This window comes from Ambystoma mexicanum, chromosome 3q (assembly GCF_040938575.1).
Source record: "Ambystoma mexicanum isolate Mex_15411 chromosome 3q, UKY_AmexF1_1, whole genome shotgun sequence".
NCBI classification, from domain to species: Eukaryota; Metazoa; Chordata; class Amphibia; order Caudata; family Ambystomatidae; genus Ambystoma; species Ambystoma mexicanum.
This window is the reverse complement of record NC_090926.1, coordinates 647558740-647578659: the sequence shown is the minus strand read 5'-3', so window position 1 is coordinate 647578659 and position 19920 is coordinate 647558740. Positions and strand designations below refer to the sequence as shown.

At 48.3% G+C, this 19920-nt stretch overlaps 1 protein-coding gene across 4 annotated transcripts in view; it reads right to left on the bottom strand.

Moving 5' to 3' along the window:
* TBCD (tubulin folding cofactor D) overlaps positions 1-19920 on the bottom strand; it is a 2839019-nt gene that overhangs the window by 702986 nt on the left and 2116113 nt on the right. For all 4 annotated transcript variants that reach the window (XM_069654539.1, XM_069654542.1, XM_069654540.1 and 1 more), the window contains exon 23: positions 5633-5693. In XM_069654539.1, coding sequence (XP_069510640.1) covers positions 5633-5693 — 61 coding nt within the window. The remainder of the gene's footprint in view (positions 1-5632; positions 5694-19920) is intronic.

Sequence of the window (19920 nt, the reverse complement as noted above, 5' to 3'; positions counted from 1 at the left end):
GGCGGCCTGGACACGACCATTGGACTGGACTGTGGGCCCTCACCAAGTCTGGACCCTCTGGACATCTTCCTTGGATTTTGGTGGCTGGGAACCCACCTGCAGACACTCCTCTGCAGGGAGCGATCCTGGTCCTTCTCCAACGTAGAAAAGTGGGTAGATGTTGTGGCATAGATGCACCATTTCTTCGTATGGTTGGAACTTTGCAGCTCCGGGTGTCAGGCAGCACTATGTCAGGGTATCCACTCTTCCGGGCGATACTCAGCAGCTTGGCTTCCAGTGGTCACAAACAATCATCCGGACCCTGAGCAAACCAGATGAACTTCTTGGCTTCATGATGTTCTGGCACTACTCTTCTGGACCAACAAAGATCCCTTCTCTGGACGGCAGGCACAATAGATTGGCTTCCAGGACACTTTGGGTGAAGAGCAGCAGTTGCACGATGCACACTCGTAGCTACGGGAAGAGGTCGCCTATCCAGGTCCTATGGTTCAGTCCTTGAGTCAGCAAAGCAGTTTTTGGATTACTTGAAGATTTGCAGCCACAGACTTCTTCCTCTAGCTGGACACCAGGATGCAAGCTTAAGATGATTCCAGCTTCTCCTTCAGGTTTCTTGTTTCAGCTTCTGACAAGGAAATGAGCGTGAGGCCCCCTGTTATACAAAACACTCCCCCATTCACTCAGGCTGAGCCAGCCAATAGCACACAAGTGCATTCATGCAGGTAGCACCCAATCAGGCTCAAAGGCATTCTGGCCATTCACCAGAAACCCACACCACCAGATGTGGATTGGGGGTGTGAGGCAGGCATGGTATCACAAGTAAGGACACAGACACAAAAGGTACACATTTCAACACTTTTATTAAGTTTGACTGGGTGTTACTCACCGAACCGGAAGGAGTACTTGATTCCAACCTGGATCGAGATGCGAGGTGAGCCGTGGAAGTCTTCAAAAAACCCAGATCCCCTGATTTCAAAAGAATCAGGGTTCCACTTAGAGAGGGGCTCTTTTTCACGACATACCACTCTGCTATTATGTAAAACAAGACAGAGTAGCCTATAATGTAAAAGAGTGGAATTGAGCGCACCACCAAGCAATGCTGCAAAGAATACAAAAAACTGTTTTGAGTATAACGCCAACCTGGTGTGAACGGTATACAATATTTGAATACAATAGCATCACTGGTACCTGAGGTAGTGGAAATGAAGGCCTTGAGAGGAAGTCCCTTATCAGTTCTGAAGAATGTTCAGAGTTCCAAATGAGGGATGACAACGAAAGGATAAAATAACAAATGGGATGGTTAGTAAGGTAGGACAACCCGAACGGCACGAGGGACGCACTAGGACCGGGTTGGTGCAAAACTGGAAAGCGTTCGTACTGCACTTTAGTGGAAAATACACATCTTCACAGGATGTAACACAGTCAAATAAGTAGGTGAGGTAGAAGTAAATCCTTAATTTAGTAAGCAGGGCTGGAAATAGAACTAAACTGATAGGAGATTGAATTCCGCTGCAAACAAGGCTCTTGCTGTAAGAAGAAAACTGAAGACTGGAAATCCGTTCTCAGCGGGGAATGATGTGTTGAAAACCTGGCAGAAGAACAGGTTGAGCGGGGAGCTCAACAGGAGCTCGGCAGTGGAAGGAGACTGCGAGTGGATTCAAAAACCAAGGCAATATCTACCGAAGGACAAATCCAAGAAGCAAAACAGGAGACAGAAGCCAAGGTCTGGTAACGGTAGATCAATTATAAAGCAGGATACTCGGAGGGTGATCCGAATGGAACAAGCCGTAGGAAGGCTACGAAAAGGAACGCCGTAACGATCAATTAGCAGCAACGAAGCTCCCGCGGCTGACCGCTTTTAAAGAACAAGGAGGCATGGCTTCCGTGAAAGCGAGGCACGTCTGGTCAGCTGACTAGGAAATCTACGTGACCCAAACAGTTTCCAAGGCAACTTGTAACGCTGCCAGAACGAATTCCCTGATTGCGAGATACTCCGTGGGAACAATCTTTTTGGTAACTTTCTTTGTTGCTGCCGTAGCGTAACACTGGGGTTGGAGACTTCCTAGCTGGCCCTAATTCTATAATGGGAGTAGTCTCGACCATCAAAGTAAAATAAAATAGTCCAAATCAGTCAGTTATACAAAGGAAAATGTCAGAAACGTATACTTGCCCTCATGTTTCAAAATAACGAAGTGTGAGAAAATTTGTGAAAAAGTATGTATCAAAAGAATGTCTGAATGGCAATGGAATTGGCTCACCAAACCCTTCCCCAAGTTCAGTTCTCTGGGGTTCTTACAAAGTTCCTTCAAGGTGGGTGGTATGCACAGTTCAAATATTTCCCATAAATCTGTTAGGCTTCCCTCGCCCATTTCAATGTCAGTTCTATATGCATCACAGTTCTCTTCAATGGATTCTTTCGGGCTTCACTCACCCGGCTTCACAATTCTCAAACAAACAGATATTTACAAAGTTCCTTCTTAGTTACTTTCACAGGATGCCCTTGCCTGTCTTCAAACACTTAAACATGGCTGAAACACTTTCCAGCTAAACAGCAACGCTTCACAGAGCTTGGGCAGAACTCCCTTCCCCAACCTTTGTACTTTGCTTTCACGATGTTCACCTGTGAGAGACCTTCACAACCGCACAGTATTCTCACCCCTACGTGTGATCACTCTTGCACTTGGTTTTGCAGAACGGGTCCTCGGCCTTTCTGTTCATTATTTCACAAAAATATCAGTTAACTTTGGTTCCTTTCACATTAGCCTTTCAGGATCTCTGCACGCTCTATTTCCCTCGTGCCTTCAACATATTTTGCTTTCATTATTCACTGTTCTGTTATCTTTCAAGTAGCGCTTAACAACGTGCCTTCTCACATGGCACCGCTCCGTTACATTATTTCTCATCGGCTCCCTTGCCGGCTAAATACATCCAAGCTTTCAGTTCAATGTCTTTTATCCTTCAATGCATAGCCTTGTGTGCAACACTGTAGCTTTCAAAATCGTGCACATCACAAACCAGTCTCTCCCTTTCTTTGAACTCACCGGTTGTGACTGTTAGGCAGAAACCTGTGCAGTTCCCTTGGGGACCACTGCAAAAGATTTAGGACTACAGGTGTTGGCAGTAAACCCACTTGGTAGCAGTCTGTACCACCCAGATTTACCTGGTAGCTGTGGCTGAGCAGTCAGACTTCCCTCAAGAAGAGTTAGGCAGTATGCAGAGTATACACAATAGGCACTCAGATACAATAGCACAAGCAAACACTGACCAGAGCTTTGGTATCAAGATATATAATGATTTATTTAAGAACACACTTATTGAAACACTCCAGCACTATTATTGTAAATCACTCTAAACACAGTTACTATTATTATATATACATTCCTTATTCCTTATCAGACAAGTCTTAGTTAACACCACTTATTTCCAGACAGTGGTGAGCGCTTAACTATAGAAGGCACTCCAATAAGTTGACGAAAAAGGGAGGGAAAAAGGCAGAATGTAGGAAAATACACCACACTAATACTTAGGAACTCTTAAGCAAGGCAGGAAAGTCAAAAGTTACTTGTGAGCCAAACTCCATCGGTCGGGCCCACTCTTGGAGAGAGCAGGGCACAAATGCACCCAAGATCACACAATGACAACAGGCTTAAAAAGTCTTGCAGAGAGTTCAGAAAGGTTTTAGTTAGGTTTCAGAAAAGTTTAGCCAGGGTGTCCCAGGCTAACCCAGGGTCGAAAGCCAGGGGCTAAATCTACCCCGTACAGTCGGTTGCAAGGGAAGCCAGGCGGGACACGGTACCTGAGCAAGGGATCTCCGGGGACTCATCGTGAAACACCTTCAGGTTTTTCACATGGGCTACTCCCCAGCCTTTCAGTGCACTAGACAGCATCCATTTCAGTTTCAGTCAGGGCTAAATCAAGCATTGCGTCACACAACCAAAATCAGACACCCACAACCCAGAATGCATACTGACTACTCCATTCATGCAGGCTCAACTGCAAGGGTGTACTCACAACAAGTTGTCTTTGGGAAGGCTCCAGCCAGTATGGCAGGAGGTAGCCCCAGCACCATATATTGTCCTTCCACCAACTGCCATTCAGGGGAAGAGTACAGAGCCAGGGCTTCTCAGGACTTTGAGAAACAAGGGGGAGAGGCAAAGGAAACCAAGAGGCCACCAGTGGACCATATTGCAATGTGTAGGAATCCATTGATTCCTAAGGCAGGGCCTGGGTTTCCCAAAAATGAAGGATTGCCAGAGCCACTGCCAAGTCAGCATGTAGCTGTCACCAGCCCATACCCTGCTCTGTGGGCAACACTAGGAGAACAGGGTTGTACCCCTACCCATGGCTGCCCCAAGGGTATCCCATGGGTATTTGTCCACCAATAACAACATGAAGAGCTGCACTGCCAGGGGTCCAGACTGGACTCCCCAGGGCAGAAAATAAGCAGAACACACAGTTTAAGGAGGTTTAGCACAAGGACATGGAGGCCATGTACATCCAATGCATGTCCAGCATCACAGTCACAATCATCGAAGACTTTATTCATTTTTGAGAAAAACTGGATCCTTTAAGCCAGAACAAAACAAGTGGAGGTGTTGGTAGTGAGCAGCACCAGAGCCAAAGCAGAGGAGACTTGTGCTGGTGCTAAAGCACCTGAAAGCGGAGTCGAGTGAAAACAAGGGAGCCCTCTCCACAATTAGGCCAAAACCAAGTCACATGTAGTTGCAGATTGAGGAGGTCCTGATGCTAGCCCCTGAGGGCCTACCTGCGCCGAGACAACAAATGCAGGGACCGAAGTCAATGGTGCTAGGGCCTTGGTGAAGAAGTCTAGCATTTTACACCTGAACTCCCCCCCACTTCTCTGGAGTGAATGAGATGGTGGAGAACAATACCTGTTCCTTGGCAAGTGTCAATTCTTCCAATGTATCATCATTCCTGGAGCGGGAGTGACTGTCTCTTCTTGGATGAAGGGAAAGAAGAGTGGCACTTCCATGACTCCTTGGGAAACACGATCTCTTGCAGAATGTTCTCTTTTTTTATCATCATTGGACAGGACTACTGCATTTTATTCTAAGTGACCCGGGGTCTCCCTGGTAGAAGGCTCCAAAGCTGGTGACTTCAAAGGGTTAAGTTTCCCACTGTATGCAAGATGGTGAAACATTGTGTAGCACGCTCGCGGAAGGATGAGGGGTGCATTGACTGGTAGGAGCCGCAGTCCTCCATCCAATGGGCATCCCGCAGGTACCAGAGGAACACCTTATGCGATGGACAATGTAGTATCAATTGCAAAAGGAGGGGTGTTACCGAAGTGGTGACTGATGTCAAGGGATGCATCCGGCTCTACATACATCCCCTATAAAGTCACATCTGGAGTCATGGCCGCCAATGACAAGGAAGAGTTGCGATTGCCTCCTGGTTTCTGAAAACATTTCCAAATCCAGACAGACATTGGAAAAACATTTGTTTACATAAGGAGCCTGCGGGAGGAAGGAATCCATTGGAAAGATAGCCATCAGTTATAGACTGTAACTGGTATTTCTTTTTAATCTCTATGCAAGGTTACTGCGCTCTACGTACAATTTTAATTCAAGACTACAGTAGGCTCTTTAGGTGAGTATTACAGTGCTGTACCAACCTCCTCATGGATCTTCTTGAATCCGTTCAAGATTCCTTCATTCAAATAGTCAGCAGCTGGCCTGCCACACACAAAAAAAAAAAACACACATTGGTACATTTTGTTCAAATTTGACAAAAGAAATAAAAGCATTTTATTTACCATACCATTCATTAATGATTCAACAGACACAATATTTTGTTTTTTTTAGCTGGGGCTCTATTCTAGATTTAGAAGGCCAGATTGGGTTGATTCAGCATTACATCCTTTAGAGGTAGATTAAATGGGGAGCTATTTTGAATTCGTAATTGAACATAAAATATAGCATGTAAAGAACCTTTGATGAGGTTTTATGTTTTACGGTTCTTTCAATGACTCGATTAAAGGAAACATTTATTATTGTGTTGTTCTTTCTATGGATTATCCTCTCACAGATTTCTCATCTTGATCTATATCCCCCAACGCAAGCTGTGCTCAGAAACTTTCAGCAGTGTGTGTAGTTTATCTTGGTGCCGATCACCACCTATGGTCAGCTTACTCAATTCCAGCTACAACCGTTGCCATCCAATAAACTGAGCATGCTATACCCTATCACATCAGTCCTCCCCATTTCTCCCAGCTCAAGCTAAACAGCTGAGGAAATCTCTGATACAGAGAATGTGAGAACCAAAATGTCAAGTTAAACATATTCTTCCAATCTCAGAAGTTTTTTTCTTTTAGCTCTTATATGTGGTGCAGTTTGGGAGGGCAATGAGGAATCTGTGGGAGGAGAATCTGAAGAAAGAACATTACACAGTCATTTTCCCTTGTAACGGACTGCATCTTCCAAAGAAATTAATCCTCTTGATAGAGTACCAAGGGAGAAAAGACTTACCGTAATGTTCTTTCTATGGATTCTTCTCCCACAGATTCCTCATCTTATAGATATTCCCTCCAGCTTCGCTGCTTTGGAAACATTTCGACAGGAGGCATAGTGGACCTCGACCCGACCATCGATCCTTCTTGCTCTGCATCTGGTCGTCGGCTCCGGACGTGACGTAAGGCGTCGTATAAATACCACATCACTATGCCCCAACCTCAGCCCCCCCCCCCGCCGAGCACCACACGCTACATAGGAAAACAGAGAGAACAAACGGGCTAATAAGCCCTTAAAAAATAAATAACTATAGACCTCCGAAAGAGGAACAATTGAATAAACATTACAAGTAGCGTTAGAAAAATCTTTGTTTTTAAAAACTGTGGCAGGAAGACAGAAAACTGACACAGAGGACCATCACCTAGTCAACGTGAAAGAGAAGATGCGTGTCAACCACTGACTTTCTGAGCTGGGATGGATGGGAGGGGGGATGAGGAATCTGCAGGAGAAGAATCCATACAAAGAACATTACGGTAAATAATTTCTCCTTCAATGGATTGCCTTTCTCCCGCAGATTCCTCATCTGATAGACTCCCAAAGCAGTAAATGAAGGAGGCGGGCAGAAAGTTATACCAAGAAATGTTGCAGCACTGCCCTGCCAAAACGTGCATCAGTAGTACGAGCCAGATACAGACCGTAATGCTTTGTGAAGGTATGCAGAGATGGCCATGTCAAAGCGCGTCAACTCTCCCAGAAAGGGACTCTTCTCTGCAATGCTGTTGATGGCGAGACTGCCCTTGTCGAATGGGTCCCGATGCCTGCTGCTTATTCCTTCCTAGTGGACTGGTAGCATTCATATATGCAGAATATTATCGATCGGGATAAAGCCTGCTTGGTTATGGGCAGGTCCTTACGGGCTAAGGAAAACTTCACGAAAGAGCTGGTCAGCTCTCCTGAAATCAGCTGTCCTGGCGATATAATAACTCAATGCCCTCTTTGGGTCTAGGCGATGTAACCATTCCCCCTGATTAGAAGGGTGCAGAGGAGGGTAGAACACCGGAAGGTCGAAGGATTGCGACAGGTGGAATTCTGAGACAACCCTGGGGAGGAAGCCAGGCCTTACCCTGAATGAAACATTCTCCCAGACACAACGCAGGGAGGGTGGCTGCAGAAAGCCTTGTGGACGACACAGGGAGCAAGTGGAGAGATTTCAGAGCTGGAGAGATACGATCCCTGGGTTTGAAGCCAAGGACAAGTCTTGCAGTCGTGTTCTGGATAAGTTGTAAAGGTCGAAGAGTAGAGGCAGGCAGATTTAGAAAGAGGCTGTTGTAATAGTCCAGCCTAGAGAGGACCAGTGCTCTGGAGACAGTGAGCTTATGGGGGAAGGTGAGAAAAGCCAGAATACCTCTGAGGAGGTGTAGCAGATAGTGTGACTTCTTAGAGACATCAGAGATGTGAGGAGAGAAGGAGAGGGGGGAGTCTAAGATGACCTGAAGCTTCTTAGCCTCATAGGAAGGAGCAGGAAGAGGGCCCAGGGTGGACGGCCAGAGAGAGAGGGGGAAAGGACGAAGCAGGTGTCCTGATGAGGATCTCAGTCTTACTGGCATTAAGGCAGAGATCATTGGCATAACACCATTCCTAAATTGCAGCCAGACAGTCTGGTATGACAGAAGGGGCAGAGGTGGCGGAGGGGAGCATGGAAGACAGTTGTGTGTCATCTGCATAACACTGAAACTTAGAGCAGAATGTAGCGATGCGGTGGGCAAGGGGTGCCAGGTAGTGGTTGAATAGCCAGGGAGAAAGGTTAGACCCCTGGGGAACACCACAAGTAGAGAGAGAGATAGAAGAGAGGCAAGACCCAAGTTGGTCCTGGGAGGGTCGGTCAGTGAGAAAGGAGGTGAACCAGGCCAGAGCCTGACCAGTGATACCCAGGTTGAGGAGAAAGAGGACAGAGGGAAGGTTAGAGTCAGGATTAGAAAGCAAGTCTTCACGGGTGTTCAGGGGAGCAATTTCTGTGCTTCTAGCCACTCTGAAGCCAGACTGGTGCTCGTGGAGACAACCAACAGATTCAATATGCAGATTAAGCTGGGAGAAGGCCAGCTTTTCCAGGAGAGTGCCCAGTAAGGAGTGATGGAGATCACGCGATAATTAGCCGGAGAGGAAGGATCAGCAAAGGGCTTCTTTAGAAGGGGGTGCACAAGGGAGTGCTTAAGGGGGGGAAGGGAAGGTTCCAGTGGCAAAAGAGCGATTACAGAAATCGGCCAAGGGTGTCGACATGGTCCTTGATGGTTTTGGATGAGCAGGGGAGAACCTACTTTGACGAGACGTGTATAGATTGGACTTGTCTAGAAACATTATCAGGGGTGAGCAGGAGAAAGGAGGAGGAGAAACGGCCAAAGAGGGGCCAGGGGTGGTAGAGGAAGAGAGAATGGACAGGATGTCCTGAGATTTAGTGGTGAAATGAGAAGCCAGGGCAGTGCAGAGGGCCTGGGAGGGAACAGGAGAAGTAGAGACTGCAACAGGACTGGCCAGCTCCTTGCAGATTTGGAAACATTTGGCTGAGTTGTTAGATGCCGCAGAGACATGGGCTTGGATGTAGGCTCTCTTCTTAGAGAGGACAGAGAGTCTGTACTGCCTTTGGAGCAGGTGGCAGGCCTGTTTGTCAGAGGGTGTGCTTGATGCCCTCCACTTCCTCTCAGCTGCCCTACACTTGCAGTTAAGGGCGGCGAGGTCGGTATCTTACCAAGAGTTGCACTTGAATGTGGGCTTCAAAAGGATCCTCATGACAGGAGCAAGAACATCCAGAGTGTTAGAGATAGCGAGATGAAGGTTGGAAAGGGCTGAGTCAGAGTGTGAGTCAGCCAAACGAGTAGGAGGAGGAGAGAAAGTAGCTGCAAAAGCCACAACTGACACACGCTTCATGGACCGGATGATGAGAAGGTGGGTGGCAGTGCTGGGGTCGGCTTGACCTGCAGGGGTAGAGAGAGAAAGGTGGGTGGAAAGAAAAAAGTGGTTGTACCAAGTGAGAGGAGAGGATTGGTGAGAGGGTTAGAGAGGGGGCGGTTTGAAGATTTGAAGAAATCAGAACATCCAGGGCGTTCCCCGCAGAGTGAGTCGGGCCAGAGGGAAAAATAGAGAAAGAGTTGCAGAGGTTGCGAAAGAGCCCCAAAGAGGGGCAAGCAGGCGGCAGGCCAGTTTGAAGAGCGCAAGCTCCCCTTCATAATGGCTGCCACCATGATTCTACGAATGCCTGGGGCAAGTCTGCCATCCCACACCGCAGCGGATTGGCCGCAGCCAGACTCCTATGAGCCGATGAGAGGGAGCACCGGCAGGCAAAGCCGGCCCCCTCCAAAGACCCTCTCATAAGGCTGTTTCCCGTCTGGACCTGTCCGCCACATCATCACCAGGCACTGGCTGAGGCAACAAGCGCTGCACAATATGCCTCATCGAGCCTGACATCAAAAATACTACTGAAACTAGCGGTAAGCACTGCTCTGCATGCTCACCGCCAAAATGGCTGCCATCATGATCCTACAAATGCCTGGGAAAGTCTGCCAGCCTACACCGCGGCGGATAGGCCGTAGCCTATGAGGGAGCGGCGGCAGGCAAAGCCGGCCCCCTCCCAAGGCCCTCTCACAAGGCTGTTTCCTCTCAAGCCACTGGAGGTCAGGGGCCAGCAATCTTCATGGATCTTGTTGCACACCACAAGGGTAAGCTGATGAGAATACCTGCCCTTAGAATATCTACAGCACTACCTAATTCTTATGCTGTGCAGCCCTCCTTCTTCCTGCCCGATGCTTCGCTGCGCTGCCCTTTACACAGTAAGGCAGTTGTAAACATGGCCGACAACAAAGTTGGACCGCTGATCTCATGTCTGCTAACACACAGAAAAACTCGCCTGGAAATGCGCACTTCCCCAGAGACAACCCCTGGCAACCTATCCATATTGACACAGGCACTCTCCCACTTGCCCATCAGGGCTTTATGCTTCTGCATACTCGCGCCTCCGCAATATTCACTGCAATAGTCGCAAGAATCGACACACTGCTACTAATTATGTCGCCACAGCCTCAGTCAAGGCCCTGACTCACCTGAAGCCACCAACACATGCACGGCCTAAGGTGCAGGGTGCTTGTTCACTACTGGCCATCCCATTCCCTAATCCAGGAAGGCTCAGCGTGCCCTGCAGGCCAGATCTCACCCTTCCAAGCCCCAGCATCAAGCCCACGCTCATCTCAGAGCATGAGCGCCCAGGCATCAATCACCTCTCTCTTGAACGCCGCCACTATGTGCGCAGTATGTCCATTAGAGCCTGTCGTCACTGCTATGCATGCCGAAATATATCAGAGCCCCACTGCCAGTACTATGTATGCCCCAAGTATACCAGGGCCTGCTGCCACTACTTTACATGCCCCTTGTGCATCAGAGCCTGACATCAGTACTATGTATGCCCCATGTGTATCAACGCCTATTACCAGTGCTATGTATGCTCCATATATAACCAGAGCCTGCTCCTACTACCAAGCATGCCCCATGCATAGTATCAGAGCCTATTGCCAGTACTATGCATGCCCCATGTGTTTTCGAGCCTATTACCAGTACTATGCATGCCCCATGTGTATCAGAGCCTGTCACCACTACTATGCATGCCCCATGTGTATCAGAACCCATTACCAATGCTATGCATGCCCGACGTATAGCAGAGCCTGTTGCCACTACCATACATGCCCGAGCATATCAGAGCCTATTGCCAATACTACGTATCCCCCATATATATCCGAGCCTGCGGACACTTCTATGTATGCCCCTTGTATCTCGAAGTTCGCTGTCTTAAGCATCTCAGAGACTGTCGCTACCCGGAAGCCAGCTCCCCTCTTGTTGAGTCATAACACTAAACGTGCTACCCCCACCCTAACGAATGTCACACGTACGCCGAAGACAACTGGCCCATCACTCCTGATGTAGACCCTGCACCTCTGACGACCCCCCTTGCCTCTGGCTCCATCGAGCTCGAAGCTCAAGCAACTGGCTCCCACCCATTGGCCCTAGGGTCTGCCAACAGTATATCTAGAACCGCGACCAACAACAGGGTCACAACTGCAAATATCCAAGGAGCACTGATCAATGCCAGATCCCTCCCAGCCCATGCCCTGAATATTTCTGATCTCATCACCTCTAATAAATTGGATCTACTAGCTATCACAGAAACATGGCTGAATGCAGCTGCAGGCCTGTCCTTTTCCCTTGCCATCCCAGATGGTTGTACCATCTATAGGAAAGGGAGACCCATCACCAAAGGGGGAGGCGTGGCTCTCATTGTCAAGATGCACTTGGCTATTAGAGAACTGCCCAACCAGACATTCCACTCAGGAGAACTGCTCTCGATCAAACTATCATTCTCTAACATCACCTCACTAACCATCCATATTATCTAGGGACCACCGGGTCCCTTACTCTGCTTCAACAAAGACATCGCTCTTCTCCCCTCCAACGATACCAAACCTTCCTCTAGACGACAATCTAGGACTCAACGATCCCACTGACGATAATGCCCAGGTGTTAACCAACATGATAGAATGTCTAGGATTCACACAGCGCATCACTTGTCCTACACAAAAAATGTCACACACTAGACTGATTGGCAGATATGAACGTAAAACCAACATCATCTCCAATACCCTGTGCCCTTGGTCCGATCATAATGTCATCACCTTCTCCATCTCTAGGTAAACCTTAACCAATGCTTCACTACAAAAGCCTCTTGGTCAAGAAATACCTGCAACATTACACCAGCGAACATGCTCCCGTTGTTGCATCCCTTCTTGGACATTCAACACTTAGCTTGCGATCCCATCCGCATGGTAGAGCTCTACAACCAAACTCTGCTTCTACCCATCGACAAGGTAGCTCCGCTGAGCACACGCAAACCTAAACCTATAGCTCATCTGAACGTCATCTGAACGTCTGGTACACCCCTAACCTTAAAGCTTTAAGCTCCACTAAGCGAGCTGCAGAGGCTATGTGGAAAAGGACGCAGTCAGATGCCAATAAAGAACAATTCATGTCCGCGGCAAAAACCTATAAACAAGACATCATCCAAGCAAAAAGCCCTACCTACAACGAGCGAATAGCAAAAGCTATAACAGGCCCCAAAGAGTTATTTGCCATCCTACGAGAACTTGAATGCCCAGTAACGCCCCAGACAGCTGCCTCAAGGACATCACCTGGTGCACTAATATGCAAAAGGCATTACTAGATAAAACCACCCAACTCCAAAGAAGAATTGCCACCAACAAAAAAATAACTACTTTTACCAAATACTTAAAAAAGCCTACACTAGACCCCAACATCCCCACTAACTACCGCCCCATCACCACACCCCCTGCCTACTCAAAATTCTAGACAGAGCAGCAAACCTGCGAATACAGAAATACCTTGAATCCAACAACCTCCTCGGCAGACTCCAATTCGGCTTCTGCCCACAACACGGAACGGAATCAGCGCTCATAGACTTAAAAATCCAAACGGACGAAATCATAGATAATTGGACCCTATCCATCCTCCTCCTGCTCGACCTCTCCGCTGCGTCCAATTTAGTGAACCTCAAAATCCTATGCCAACACTTCTCATCAGCTGCCCACTTCTCGACCAAAGCCATAGCATGGATCGAGTCCTTCCTATACAACTGTACAATGAGGGTATTCTCTAACTCAGCAGCTGCTACCCCATCTCCAGTCATGTTTGGTGTTCCTCAAGGCTCTTATGTCTCACTGACACTTTACAATATCTTTACCAAGCCTCTGTTAGACCTACTGGATGAACAAGTTGTCTCCTGTACCAACTATGCGGATGACACCCAGATCCTCCTTCCCATCTCTGGCAACTACAACACGGACACTAATGCCCTCAACAAAATATATCAAATCATTCAAGCCTAGATGGCTCAACATGAACTCTGTGTAAACAAACAAAAAAAACGAGTTGCTCCTAGTGGGGAAGCAAACTCGATTAAACAAACTGGAGGGTGACTACACATTCTTCGTCATAGATGGGAACTCAATCCCAGTCTTGAAGGAAGTAAAAACCTTAGGGGTCAACCTGGACTCCTTGCTCTAAGATAGGTTAAAACAACTGTGTCTGCGGAAGCCTAAACGTCCAAACCTATTAACGCCTGCAGGCTGCAGACCATTCCTGACTTCTGACAGTTGCATCACTAGGCCTTAGAACTACCCCCACAGCTTGCCCCACTTCAATGGAGCTATTATCAGTCAAGATCCCCCTCTCAGCATGCCAATCAATCCTTATGCACCTCATCGACCACCCCCAGGTCATATCTCATCCTTTGAGGAAGATATCTCTGACCTGCTGACCAACAACACCAAAACAGGGTCACAAATAACCCTGCTTGGTGACTTTAACCTAGGCCTCCTTGACCCTAATGACCTAAATGCCACAGCTCTGGAAAATTCCATCTCTCAGCTTGGCTTCAACCACCGCCTCACAGCGCTGACGCATAATAAAGGAAGAACTTTGGATTGGTTGGCAGACCTTAACTGCTCTACCACCATCCTTCAAAATGAACCCACCGCCTGGTCTGACCATCATTTCATTTCCTTTACTATCCAGGGGAATTCTCGCACCACGGCCATTCCCCACATTGCTCCTCAAGTCCTCGCCAGAAACAACCGAAACATAACGATCCAAAGCCTACGCCCCTGATATAGAACATCTTAGACCCAGCCAACTACAAGGACTAGAACTCAAACGAGCTACTTGACCTCTACAATAGCACCCTCGAGGCCGCTGTGAATAGCATTGCCCCCATTAAAGTATCCAAAGCTAAACCAATAGCCCACCTTAACAAATGGTTTACCCCTGAACTAAAAAGCCAAAAGAGCTGCAGAATGTTTATGGAGAAAACTCCCCAACCCCATTAACAGGGCACTTTTCACCTCAGCTGCCTCCTCATACAAATCTGCTATCCTCAACGCAAAAAAGGCAACCTATGACAACCGAATCTTCAATGCCAAATCCAAAACTAAAGAACTCTTCAGTATCCTTAGGGAACTTGAGTCCTCAGCACCTCCATCGGAAACCTGTGTGAAAGACGCAGTTTGGTGCGGCAATATACAGAAAGCTCTCGCACACAAAATTGTCATGCTCCAATCTAAAATTGAGCAAAAAAAGAACAGCTTGGCCAAGAACGGCAACCCTACTCTGCCTCCTACCCACGGTGCTCCCGAGTGCCCATCCTTCTCCTTCTCACCTGTCTCTGCCAAAGAAGTGGAAAAGATCATTAAAAGCCTCAAAACCTCTAGAAGCCAAGGAGATCTTTGCCCAGTGGCAATCATTCAGGAAGGCGCTGAGAACTTGGCCCATTTCATCTCTGCATTAATTAACTCTTCCTTCGAGACTAGTCCAGTACCGAACAACTTTAAGGAGGCATGGGTCATGCCTCTCTTAAAATAAAAACAACCTAGGCCCCCAATACCCCCACCAACTACAGGCCCATCACCACCGTTCCCTACATCCTAACGATTCTAGATAGAGTGCCCTATCTCCAAATGCAGAAAGACTTGGAGGCCCACAACCTGCTGGACCTCAGACAATCGGGCTTCAGGCCAAGACATGGAACTGAAACAGACCTCTTGGACCTTAAAATCCAAATGGATGAGGCCAAGGACAATGGTAAGCTGGCTATGCTCCTTCTGTTAGATCTATTGGCAGAATTCGATCTTGTCGATCACCAGATCCTCACTGATCACTTGTCTACAGGAGCCGCCTTCTATACTAACGCTTCTACTTGGATACAATCATTCTTGTCCAATCGCACTACTAGAGTCTTCGCACCATCAGCCTCAGCTAACCCAATTCCCATCCACTGTGGCGTACCACAAGGTTCATGCGTCTCGCCAGCGCTTTGCAACATCTTCACTAAGCTCCTTTTTGACCGTCTTCATAACCTGGGTGTCACACAAATTATGCTGATGACACCCAGGTTCTCATCACATTATCAGGATGCTTTGAAGATGAGTCTAAATGAATGAACAAGATATACCTGGAAATCGAAGCGTGGATGGCAGACCACAGCCTTTGCCTCAACTACGAAAAAACAGAGCTCCTGATCGCCAGCTCCCCAACACGCCTTAACAAACTAGACTCTCGCTATGCATCCATCAAGATCGATGGAAACCCGATCAAAGTGGCCAAAGAAATTAAAACCTTGGGGGTATACTTTGATTCTACTCTCTCGCTCAAAAAGCAAGTGAATGCCACTGCCTCTACTACTGTCTACACTAACAAGCTGATTAACGCCTGCAAGTCATTCCTCTCGCCTAGTAGCTGCATCACCTTAGCCAGGGCACTAGTGTTGTCCAAAATGGATTACTGAAACACCCTCTTCATGGACACTTCTGAACGGAACCTCAAACTCCATATCCTTCAAAATAATTCCTTAAGATCGGCATTAAGCATCCCTAGATCCTCCCACATCACCAGCCACAGACAGGACGCCCACTGGCTACCAGTGCGAGATCGAATCGCCCCTTCGCACACTCGTCATCACACCATGACTACAGTCACTGGTGGCCAATGTTGACGAAACAACAACCCTTTCAAGAGGTTGTCCTTCACGAATCACCATTGTAGGTCTCTGGACACTCTCTCTGAGACCAGAAGAAGGTTTGATATTCTTCCCTGAAACGGCAACCACTGTGAGCTCAGAAGCCATGCACAGGCGGGCCACTGGTACCACAAGGATGCAGGAGGCCATAACACCCAGAAAGAGAAAAAAGCAGAGGCTGGAACTTTTGTCTGTGGTTGGAAAACGTGGACCATTTTGTAGATGTTTGCCACTCAGTCATCGGGTGGGAAACCCCAGCCCAGGTGGGTATCCAAGACCACACCAATAAATTGGGGGGGGGGGACGGTGACGGAGAAACCGGAGACTACTTGAAGTTCAGGAAGAACCCCAAACTGTAAAATCGGCTGCACGTCCAGTACAAGTGGGCCGGTGCAAGGTCTGGTGAGTGAGCTCGGACAAGCCAGTAGTCCAGATAAAGACATGAATGACTTCCCTTCTGAGGCGAGCCGCCAGTACTGCTAGCAGCTTGGTGAAAACCTTAGGTGCCGAAGAAAGACTGAAAGGTAGAACTTAGAACTGTAGTCATAGTGCCCCACTTTGAATCTCAGGTACTTTCTGTGTTTCTCGTGGACAGCCACATGCAATTAAGCATAAGACAACATTTGGTACGAAACCAAACTCATGACTATAACTCTTCAACTAAACTATTAGTTTTACAGACAATTTTATCTGGAAATAAAGGGCACCGACCACTATGGGTGCAGCCTTTGCGCCCAGTCTTGCAGTGATTTATATGTGTGCATTTGCAGATAAATTCAACTATGCCGATACCAATCCCTTTGTCAATAACATAACCATATCAAAGCGTTACATTGTTGATATCTTTATATGGCATGGTACCATCAAGGTTCTTATATTTATTTCAAAATGTTCATTAATATGTCTCGGCCTCATTCTTTCGCATGATGGAAAAATTGCTAAGGAAGCTTCTCTGGGGGTCTGCCAGGCACAGGCTGTACTTGACAACGCTGATGTTGCCGTACAGAGCGGGTGGGGACCAACTGCCAGATCTTGAGAAATATTACCTGGCGGCACAACTCAGTCACGTAGGCAAATGGCTTGCAGATGAGGCCACCTCGGAAACAAGGCTGATAAATCATCTAGTAGCACTTGCACACCTGAAAGAAATACTCTGGGTCCCAGTGAGGTGCCTCAGCGTTGGATGTTGGTAACACTGGGGAGGAATGTTTGGGACACTACTGAAATGTGATCACCCGTACTCACCTTAGACCCCTATTGCAGCTGATGTTTGTGTAGTTAAAGAGGACCTAGTGAATATTAGATTATGGGAAACATTTGGTGTCTACACTTGGGGGGACGTATATGAGGATGGGGTCTTCAGAGAATTTGAGTCCATGGTCGAGAAGGAAGGGCTTCCCAACGGTCAGTTTTATGGTACCAAAGGGTCAGGAAAACAGCAAAAGGAAAATGGAAAGAATGGCTAGAGGAACCGGAAGCAGACCCAGTGCTACGCTACTCCATAAACTGGGGGATGGGTAGAGGCCTGTGTCCAGACTCTACAACCAACTAGTGGACAGACCCAACCCTAAAAGCGTAGCGTTGAAACAGTGGTGGGAGTCTGACCTGGGTATCAGTATAACAGAAAAAGAATGGGAAAGGATTCTGGTCTACCTGTAACGCTGACCTGACATCCACGGGGATGCCACTCAGCCCTGGTTGGGCCACTCGCACTCTCAAACCCCTCCCTTGGATTTGTTCGGCCGAGGATTGGGCCTGTAATACAGGAATATCGGATTTGAAACTTAACTGTCTCTTGTTGCTTGGCCCCCACCTCCCTTGAGAACCAAACCTTCCCCTTAAACCTTCTCCTCACCTTGCTTTTTTGTATGATGCGCTCTCCGTCCTGCTTCTCGGTGCAGGGGTGCGTAACTGGCGTGGGCACGCTGCGACCTAGTTGCTTCACTGGTGCGAGCCCTGTTCAAGTCCAGACCTGCTGTGACTCCAGTTTGTTAAGGTAAGTTTGCTGTGTTTTTTAATTTGTCTTTCTTTCTTTCTCTTGTCCCTTAATAATGTCTATGCTTCTTCCTCTAGGTGTGGGAAGAGGTTGTTGGTATTGTCGTGCTGATTGGAGTTGAGCATGAGGCGGTGAGTGAATGCGCGATGCACAATGCTATTCGTCTTTTCTTGTGCTGACCTGTGTCTCCCTTCTTTCTTATAGGCCGCTGTAATGTCCCAGAGTGGATGCTGACTGAGGGAGCACTAGGCGGTGAGTGGATGCGTAGTACGCAGTGCTTTCTTGTCTTTTCATGTGCTAACCTGTCTTCCCCCTCTTTTGTAGGTCGTTGTGAGCTACCGGGATGGATGCTGACCAAGAGCAACTTGAATTCAGGTAAGTGTCTGATGGTTCTTGCTGTTTTTGGATTGAAATATGTAAACGCTTACTTATGCAGTTTTTGTTCTCTTCAGTTCAGGTTGCAGTGTTTTGGAGATGGATGCAGCACCGAGATGCAGGTGTTCACTGGACCGGGTGAGCAATGGATTGTGAACAGGACACTACTCACATGTAAGTATAGTATTAAAGATGTTCTTGTTCTTTCAGGTACAGGGCTCCAGGAAGGCAGGCAAGGAACTCAGGAGACCGAGGTGAACGCGGTGAGCGTCGCACTGCTAACCGCAGAGTAACACAAAGCATGTTCCTCTGCCTGGGTGTGGCTTATATAGCCTGAGGTTTTCAAAGGCCTGACCACACCCAAAACACTAGACAGCATAGCACAGTTCTTGGAACTGAGCTATGTGGGTGCCTCCATGTTGCACAAAAGCTCATTTAATAAGTCCAGGTCCCATGTTATCCTCACACTGAGCATGAGCCTGGCGCCAAAGGCGCCAGGACTGACTCCAGGAGAGTCTTTGAAGAGATGGCAAGGCCTTTAAGGCCATAATGGGGAGTCGTAGCCTGGCTCCAGTAACTTGCCTATGAGGGTTAGGGGATGGGGGCGTGGCCGGCGTGCATGGCGTGAAGACGGAAAGCGCCAGCGCTCCTGCCCGCGATCCTGTTACGGGCCGTCTAACTCTGGCAAAATATAACAAACTGCTATAAACTTTGCAGCATCGGAAAGAGGAACCTTTTCCTAACTCTCGACGCTGCCTCCAGGAGAAAATCGGACCCTCATTGTGTGCTAACGGAGCAAGTGAAGCGGAGCCCCTACGGCACGCAAGATGGCGGCGTCCGCAGCTGGCAAGCGAGCCGCGGTGGAGGAAAGCATATAAGTAGGGGAACCTGCCGCATGACAGAGAGGACGGTGGTAAATAATAATCCTCACATTGGCTACAGCGGACACCCTGAGTGGCGCTTGGATGCGCAGCTGAACCCCCGGTGCCGGCATAGAACAGCGAACTGGAGGCGGCGGCCACTCGAGCCCCGCACCCCGAGCAAAATACTGTAGCGGGGGCACCGCCGCTGCGAAGGGAGCTCCGATAAAGAAGAGGGGAGAGGCGCCACGAAAGGTAGGACACGGTAATAACCAGACCTTCTTGCGGTGCTCTGGGCCCTGAGGGGGAGAAGGCCCACTGATCAAAGCGCCCCAGATCCACAAAAGCAAGGACTGGAACAGCAGGGGGCTGACGCCATGATCGCTTAGCCATTCAAACGGAAGGGGCTGTTGACAGTCCAAACTACCACCGCTGCAGACATACAAGGCAATAAGGAGAAGTCACACCACTTGGCGGCCAGCAACATGATGACCTCATGCTCCTTTAAAGATGGCCACTGAACACACAACCAGCGAACGGGCGAGTACCCTCGACACGAGGTGGAGAACCGAACACCCAGAGACAGGAGATGTCACCACC